The sequence below is a fragment of the Urocitellus parryii genome, chromosome 15, assembly GCF_045843805.1.
Source record: "Urocitellus parryii isolate mUroPar1 chromosome 15, mUroPar1.hap1, whole genome shotgun sequence".
NCBI lineage: Eukaryota > Metazoa > Chordata > Mammalia > Rodentia > Sciuridae > Urocitellus > Urocitellus parryii.
In genome coordinates, this window is record NC_135545.1 from 15897990 (window position 1) to 15907484 (window position 9495).

Genomic DNA, 9495 nt, shown 5'->3' on the forward strand with positions numbered 1-9495 from the left:
CTCGTTTGTCCAATTTTCCGTATGCATGCAATACTTCAATAAAACTTACTTAAAGGTAGAACAGAAAAGGAAAGGGGAAGGAAAGAAAAAAGAACGTACTCATTTAAGATGTCTGTGAGACAATTATTATTTGGGCTAAATGCTTTCTGACTAAACTGATAACTTATTCACTTGAAATCTCTGCATTTCATTTTCTTTGAATGTTAACACTTGTAAATGTCATTTTACTACCTGAATTTGAATAAGAAAATAGGTTACGATGGGGGGCAGGGTACTTTTTCTTTGGTAGAAAGGAAATAATGTAGGCACTAAAATTACCTTATTATTACAAAATTAGAGCTATTAGCCTAAAACAATTCTTCTCAGTCAGACCTGAATATACAGAGAACAAAATACATAATATGTATCTCTACACAAAATTTTAAGGAATCTTTTTTAACAAAAGGTATAATGAGAGATGAAAATAGGTCAGAGGTAGAAGCTAAACCAAGGGATTATTGTCCCTATAGTCTATTACATTTAAGTTTCTTCTTAATTTGAAGGTAGATAAATTAAAGAAAATAAGAATGATATTCTGTAATCTGGGGTCTATCTTCTAGTGTAATTCACATGAAACTTTAGTTGCTGATAAAACATAATATTATAACAGCAAGCATATATATTTTCACAAATTAATGAGAAAAGTTGAAAAAAGTTTTCTTCATCATAACTAAAATAGCCTTTCATGAGGCTGGGGCTGAAGCACAGTAAAGCGCTTGCCTAGCATGCGTGAGGCACCAGGTTTGATCCTCAGCACCACATAAAAATTAACAAATAAAATAAAGGCATTCTGTCCATCTACAACTACAAAAAAAAATTTAAATAAAATAAAATAGCTTTCATCCCATATCATTCTCTAGCCTCTTACTCTGCTTACTTTTCTTCACAGCAATCTCTTTATAGCTGTCATTTCTTTTTTTCCTTCTTTTTTTATTAGTTGTTCAAAACATTACAAAGCTCTTGACATATCATATTTCATACATTTGAGTCAAGTGGGTTATGCTGACATTATATTTCTATTTAATTATAGTAACTAGGTTTCTCTTATTACCAGGTAAACTCCACAGGGACAAGGACTTTATTGGTTTTGTTTACCAAAGTATTGACAGCACCTATAATAGTGCCCAGCTCAGAGATTATCTATCTATCCACCTACCCATCCATTAATGTAAAAGAAGAAAGAAACAGATTCAAAATATAGAATGGCTGTCAGTAGTGAGGACACAAGAAAAACTGAAAGAACAGAAAAAGAGTGGTAAGTGGATAAAGAAATAGTTCTTTTAGTATCCCCAGCTTTGACCTTAATTCTCTCCCCAGGTCTCAGGCATTTTTCCTTGGGCATTAGACATTTAAAGAAGGCTTTAAACAACATCACAAAAGGGTGTGCCTCCTTCCCATCTAGCGGGTTGCCTTCCCACAGTAACTGGTCCTCACTTACCTGAATATTGTCTTTTTCCTTTCTTCATAATTTTCCAGGGATCTTTTCCTTGTTCCAATAAGGAAATCACATCTGGTTTAGAAATGAAACACCCTGCTTAGAAGAAAGGAAACAAAGTGATATGGAAATAAAATGTAAATTCAAAATTACTTTGGTTTATCCTGGTTAAATGTGTAATAAACTACAGGTTAAAATGGTAATTGGTGGGGGGCTGGGAATATAGCTCAGTTGGTAGTGTGCTTCCCTTGCATGCAACCAAGAGCCTGATTCACAAGCTGAGGCTGTAGCTCAGTGGCAGAACAGTTGCCTAGCATGTGTGAGACACTGAGTTCGATCCTTAGCACCATATACAAATAAAATAAAGACATTCTATCCATCTACAACTACAAAAAAATTTTTTTAAAAAATCACATTAATCCAGACGCAGTGTTGAATACCTGTAATACCAGTGGCTCAGGAGGCTGAGACAGGAGGATGGTGAGTTCAAAGACAGCCTCAGCAATTTAGCGAGGCACTAAGCAACTCAGTGAGATCCTGTCTCTAATAAATTACACAAACAGGGCTGAGGTTCTGGCTCAGTAGTCAAGTGCCCCTGAGTTCATTCACCGGTATCAAAACAAAAAAAATCACATTAAGGTTATAAAATTAATAGAGATTACAGAGGGAGGGAAAAGATCTTTTAAAAATCTGTATTCATGGGGCTGGGGATGTGGCTCAAGCGGTAGCGCGCTCGCCTAGAGTGTGTGCAGCCCGGGTTCGATCCTCAGCACCACATACAAACAAAGATGTTGTGTCCGCCGAAAACTAAGAAAAAAAAATAAATAAATATTAAAAAAATTCTCTCTCTCTCTCTCTCTCTCTGTCCCCCCCCCCACTCTCTCTAAAAAAAAAAAAAAAAATCTGTATTCATATATATGTTCCTTCTTCAGAGGAAATCAATGACTGAGATCATAGATCACACGGTTCAAATCCTGCCTCTTTCACCTCCCAGCTGTGTGACCCTGGGCATGTTACTTCTACATTTCTTTTTCCTTATTATAAATTAGTGTTATTGGGGCTGGAGTTGTGGCTCGCCTAGTGCGTGGGAGGCCCTGGCTTCAATCCTCAGCACCACATAAGATAAGTGAGTAAATAAAGGTATTGTGTCCAACTACAACAAAAATAAATATTTAAATAAAATAAATTAGTGTTAATACCACCTCCTTACAGAATTATTGTGAATTTTACATGAATATATATTTAGACCTAAATATTAGTCATCAGTTATTGTTATTTTGCTGAGAAGAAAACAAGAAGCTTCCTAGGAGACATTAATTGTGATTTATTAGGATATTCATACAACATTAATTGCAAAGTTCTTAGATTTTTAATTTTCAGTCATAAAAGTAGGTAAAACTGAATGTTTATTTATAAAAGGAATGAGTTATCTTGAATTATCTTGAAATATCTTGAGTTACCTTGAAATATCTTAAATATTTTTTTTTAAAGAGAGAGAGAGAATTTTTTTAATATTTATTTCTTAGTTTTCGGCGGACACAACATCTTTGTTTGTATATGGTGCTAAGGATCGAACCCCGGCCACATGCATGCCAGGCGAGAGCGCTACTGCTTGAGCCACATCCCCGGCCCCTGTAAATAAATCTTGGTGATCCAATTTACCACTATGTAAATTATGTTTTCTTTTGATAGAGAAAAATCAAGACACAGGGTCTAGTTATTCTTCTTACAGGTATATTAATAAAATATCTAAAGCAATTCTGAGTTCAAAAACAAAGTGAAATATTTTCGTTGACACTGATAAGTCTATAAATCACCTAGATTTGAAGGACAGGGAAGCCAAGCATAGCATATTCCTGTAATCTCAGTCTCTTGGGAGGCTGAGGAAGGAGGATCACAAGTGTCAGCCCAGCCTGGGCAACAGAAAACCCTGTCTCAAAACATAGAAAGAGCTGGGGATCAGGGCTCGGGCTGTGGCTCAGTATAAGAGTGCTTGCCTAGCAGTATGAGGCCCTGGGTTCGATCCTCAGCACCACACAAATAAATAAATAAAATAAAGGTATTGTGTCCATCTAATGTAAAAAAATTTTTTTAATTAAAAAACAAAAATGATAGGGAAGATGAATATACTTAATGAAGATGCTCACTTCCAATTAAATAAACTGAAACCTTTCCTTTAAAAACAGGGAGGAGGGCTGGGGTTTTGGCTCAGTGGTAGAGCACTTGCCTATCAAGCCAGGCACTGGGTTCAATTCTCAACATCAATTATAAATAAATGAATAAAATAAAGACCCATCAACAACTAAAAATTAAATTAAAATTTTAAATTAAAAAAAACCAGAAGAAATTCAGTTAGTTTTTGGACACAATATCTTTATTTATTTATTTTTATGCAGTGCTGATGATAGAACACAGTGCTTCACGTGAGTGAGACAAGAACTCTACCACTGAGCTATAACCCCAGCCCCTAAATTAGTTTCTTGAAAGACAGTCTTCTCTTTTTTTTTTTTTGGTACTAGGGTTTAAACCCAGAGATTAAATCTGAGCCTTATGCATGTTAGATAAGTGCTCTGCCTCTGAGATACAGCCCAACTCTTTTTTGTTTTATTTTGAGCAGATTCTTGCTAAATTGCTGAGGCTGGCCTCAAACTTAAGATTTTTGCCTCAGCCTCTCAAGTCATCAGGCATGCACCACTACATCCAGCTTGAAAGATAATTCTTGAAATTTTCAGAGGAAAAAGCTGATGTTAACAGAAGACACTTAATATAAAGGTAGAGAACCTTACCTAGTGAGACAAAGTTGCTATAGTTTTCCAGCATCACATCTTTGTATAAGTCCCTCTGTTCCAAGTCCAAGTATTCCCACTCTTCCTGTGAGAAGACTATAGATACATCACTGAACATCACTGATCCCTGAAATGACAAACATTGTTTGTCATATAATTGATACGAAAAAAAATCTTGCAGGAAATGGACTATGATGGCGAAGAAAGAGTCTTGAAAGCTGGAAAGTTGTTAATACACCCAGTTTGGAAATGAGTGTGCCTGAAGCGGAGTACCTACCTAGTCCTGAAGAATCCTGTTGCTACTACAAGGCTGGGGTTGTAGCTCATTGGTAGAGCACATAAACAAATAAATAAAGGTATTTCTAAAAAATCCTGTTGCTACAGATAAGCCTCTTACACACTGGTATACCTCAATAATCTAAACAGGTGTGTTTTGGGGGTTTCCTATTAAATGATAACTGAGCCTCAAGTAAATGTTATACTGTATATAAATAAAGCAACTGCCTGTTATATGTCTGCATCATAAGTTCTCAAAAACATGAGTTCTTCTATCCCCCCTCCTTAAATAATAGATTAAAAATAAAAACAACAAACAAACAACAACAACAACAACAAAAACCTCTCTATTCTCTTAGGGATCTGTAATCCCAGAGGCTTGGAAGGCTGAGGAAGGAGGTCATGAGTTCAAAGCCAGATTCAGCAACTTAACGAGGTCCTAAGCAATTGAACAAGACCCTGTCTCAAAGTAAAATAAAAAAAGGACTGGAAGGCTGGGTGAAGTGGCACATGCCTGTAATCCCAGTGGCTCAGGAGGCTAAAGCACAAAGATTGAGAGTTCAAAGCCAGCTTCAAAAAAGCAAGGTTCTAAACAACTTAGTGAGATAGGGCTGGGGATGTGGCTCAGTGGTTGAGAGCCCCTAAGTTCAATCCCTGGTACCAAAATAAATAAATAAAAATAAAAATGGCTGGAAATGTAGCTCAGTGGTTAAGCACCCTGGGATCAACCTCTAGTACAAAAAAGAAAAAGAAAAGGTTCTGAGTCCAGTTAAAGAATTTCTTCTGTTTATATTCAAAATCAGAATATATGACAATTATTAATAATTTTTCCTTGTTACAATTTTTTAATCTTTTTTAACCAGGGATTGAACCCTCATGGGGCATTTAACCATGGCACCACAGCTTTATTTTATTTTTTATTTTGACAGTGTCCTGCTAAGTTACTTAGGGCCTTGCTAAATTGCTGAGGCTGGCTTTGAACTTGTGATCCTCCTGCCTCCTGCCTTAGTCTCCTGAGCTACTGGGATTACACCATGCCTGGCATGACAGATTCGGTACTGGGGATTGAATGCAGGGGCCCTTTATAGCTGAGTCACATTCCCAGCCCCTTTTTATTTTTTATTTATTTTTTAAATATTTATTTTTTAAATATTTATTTTTTAGTTTGAGGTGGACACAATATCTTTAATTTATTTATTTTTTATTTTTTATTTTTTTTATTTATTTTTTAGTTGGCAGACAAAACATCTTTGTTGGTATGTGGTGCTGAGGATCGAACCCGGGCCGCACGCATGCCAGGCGAGCGCGCTACCGCTTGAGCCACATCCCCAATCCTTATTTTTTATTTTAACACAGGGTCTCACTAAGTTGTGGAAGCCTTGCTAAGTTGCTGAGGCTAGGCTTGAACTCATGATCCTCCTGTCTCAGCCTCCCTTGCTGCTGGCATTATAGGTGTGTGCCACTGCACCTGGCCATTAGTGTGCAACTCTTTTTTTTTAATATTTATTTTTTAGTTGTAAGTGGACACAATATCTTTATTTTTTTAATATGGTACTGAAAATTGAACCTAGTGCCTCGTGCATACTAGGCAAGCACTTTACCACTGAGCCACAACCCCAGCCCCTAGTGTGCCTCCCCACATACTGAGGATGAAGCCAAACAACAGCAAATCTTATATACTTGGAAAACTCAAGAATAGAAAAGTTCATAATTTTCCTACAAGTGGTTAAATAGACCTATCTTCTCTCATCAACTCAGAAGGGATGGTAAAATATCTCCTGTGAGCAACTTCATTTCTGTGTCATCACAGCTTTTAGCAGAAGACTGACACATATAGGAGATACTAAAGGATTTGTTCGAATACACAATGATTGGGAAAAGAGGTTTCATAGCATTGTGATATTTAGCTTCATCCCTCACTGAATTTAGAACTAGGAGAAAGTTCCTGGATGTGGCTTTGATAGGTGGGAAGTTTCAGAAAAGAAATGTTCACAGGATCTGAACATTGTAATATTTCCAGAAAGAGAAATAAGCAGTAACTTACCCGGGCCATGATTTAGTAATTCAAGAAATGGTAAGTCCTCCTTGGGGTTTGTTTGCCAGGGGAGTAGAATCCACAGAGGCCAGAACTAGGGGGAGGAAAACAAGGACATGAGCTGAGATACACCCTAGAGCTCCCCAAATGATGTGAGTTACTATGACTTTTTCCCTTTTCTGATCTCTCCATCACACACAGATATATACTTACAAGGAGAACTGAGAAAGTCTAGATAAATCTAATCCCTCTTAAATTTCATGGCTGATAAGAGGCCACATGATCTAAACCAGAGCCTCCTTCAAAGTCTGACAACCCTGCTTGGATTCACTAGATATAAAAAGAGAAATTCAGTAATAATAATAATAACAACAACAACAACAAAAGCTGACAAAATCTGACAAATAAGAAGATGGGAAAAAATCAGCATTTCCTTACAATATTTCCTTTACCTCTAGTTGTTGAAGCTGGACAGTGGCATTTACAAATCCTTTTAGGATCCAGATTTGGAGGAAAGATTGTAACTGAGAAGAAAAAGTTGAAATGATCTAAAAATGAGGTCAGGGTGGATCATAATGAAGGGGAAAAATCTTAACTTTCTTAGTTTTTAATAGGTCTTTGGGAGACTAAGGATGCCCACCAGGCTGAGATGGTTTAATTAGTTGACAATGCAAAGTTATAGGTCTTGTTTCTTCTTCATTCAAAATACTTGGGCTCATGTCTTGAAGTACTAAACATTTAATCATCTTTATTATCCCTATTTTTTGACTACACACACACACACACACACACGTGTCTGTGTGTGTGTGTGAGTGTGTGTGTGTGTGTGTGTGTGTGTGTGTATATATATATATATATATATATATATATATATATATATATATATATTAGTACTAGGAATTGAACTCAGAGGCTCTCGATCACTGAGTCACACCCCCAGCCTTATTTTGTATTCTATTTAGAAACAGGGTCTCACTGAGTTGCTTTAGCACCTTGCTTTTTGCTGATGCTGGCCTTGAAGTCACAATCCTATTGCCTCTGCCTCCTGAGCTTCTGGGGTTACAGGCATGCACCACTGTACCTGGCATATTATTTTATTAATTGATACACAGAACTTGCAAATTGTATATATCAATGAGGTACCATGTTATGTTTTGATACATGTTTGCTTTACACAAAGGTTAAAACATATTAAGCATATTTTTCTTTTAAGTATACATCATTTCTTCATGGTGAAAACTTTTAAAATCCTTTTTTTTAATCTTTTTGAAATCTACAGTACATTATTGTTATCTAAAGTCACACCAGAGGGGGCTGGGGATGTGACTCAAGCGGTAGCGTGCTCGCCTGGCATGCCTGCGGCCCGGGTTCGATCCTCAGCACCACATACAAACAAAGATGTTGTGTCCACTGAAAACTAAAAAATAAATATTAAAAAATAAATAAATAATAAAGTCACACCAGAACTTCTGCTCCTATCTAACTATAACTCAGAGCCCATTAGTCAATATTTTCCTGTCCCTTCCCACTCCCAATCTTCTAGTGACCACCTCTGTATTCTCAATTTCTATGAGATCAGCTTTTTAAAATGCCATGTGTGTAAGATCATGCAAGTAATCTTTCTGTGCACGGATTATTTCACTTAATATATGATCTCCAGTTCCATCCATGTTGTTGCAAGTGAGAGGATTTAAATTTTTATGATTGAATAATATTTCACTGTGCATATGTATGTATTATTTACCCATTTATTAGATGATGAACATTTAGATTGACTCTATATCTTGGCTATGGTAAATAATGCTGCAATGAACATAGGAGCACGAGTGTTTCTATGACATACTAATTTCATTTCCTTTGGATATATACCCTCTGGTAGGAATACTGGATCATATGGTTGTTCTATTTTTAATTATTTGAGGAACCTCCAAAATGTTTTCCATAATGTCTGCACTCTTTTACATTCCCATCAGCAATGTGCAAGGATTCCCTTTTTTCCATATCCTCACTCACCAACATTTGTTATTTTTAGTATTTTTTATAGTAGCCATGCTTACTGGGGTGAGGTGATATTTCATGGTGACTTTACATTTCCCTGGCGATTAGTGTATTATCCTTCTTCTGAGTTTTGCAGTCTCTAGAATTACAAACTCAAGAAAAAATTTCCTTTTTTTAAATTTTTTTTTGTTATCAACAAACCTTTATCTATTATGTGTGATGCTGAGAATCAAACCCAGTGCCTCACACATGCTAGGCAAGGGCTCTGCCACTGAGCCACAATTCCAGCTCAAAAAAAAAAAAAAAAAATTTCCTTTTATGTGTATAAACTATCCTGTATTGAGAATTAGCAATAATACTTAGAACTATAGTGTATATTGTCTCTACTTGGTATCTCTGGAGAATTGGTTCCTGGACCTCCTTGGATACCAAAATCCATGGATGCTCAATCCTTTAAATAAAGTGGTGTCATATTTGCATAGGACCTACGTACCTCCTCCTGTATACTTTAAATTAATCTCATATTACTTATAATGCCCAATATAAGATAACTGTTATGGAAGTAATTGTTATACTATATCTGTTAAGGAATAATAAAAATAAATCAGTCCTTACATGTTTCAGGACAGATTCAATGTTTTGAATGTTTTAAATACCAGGATGGTTGATTCTATGAATGCCTAATCTGTAGATATCAGGGGCTTATAGTTTTCTTCATGAATTTCCTCTACAAAATTACCTGCTAGAAGCCATAGAAATGATGTCTCTCTATATATGAGTAGTGGAAGGCCCCCAGTGTGACCTTGCTTGGAATCTTCAGATGTCTCCTAAATTCTGGAAAATTCTGGAAATGTGCTCTGAAGATTTTCTATCCAAAAGCCAGCTTTCATTCACAGGTCTCTGCGAAAGCGAAGTGATGGGCCTGA

At 36.3% G+C, this 9495-nt stretch overlaps 1 protein-coding gene across 1 annotated transcript in view; it reads right to left on the minus strand.

Moving 5' to 3' along the window:
• Window positions 1-9495, minus strand: part of LOC144250359 (zinc finger protein 82 homolog) — a 29123-nt gene that overhangs the window by 14281 nt on the left and 5347 nt on the right. Inside the window, exons 2-4 of the mRNA XM_077793053.1 lie at window positions 6581-6665; window positions 4261-4387; window positions 1478-1573 (exon numbers count right to left, since the gene is read on the minus strand). Coding sequence (XP_077649179.1) covers window positions 1478-1573; window positions 4261-4387; window positions 6581-6589 — 232 coding nt within the window. The 5' untranslated portion in view covers window positions 6590-6665. The remainder of the gene's footprint in view (window positions 1-1477; window positions 1574-4260; window positions 4388-6580; window positions 6666-9495) is intronic.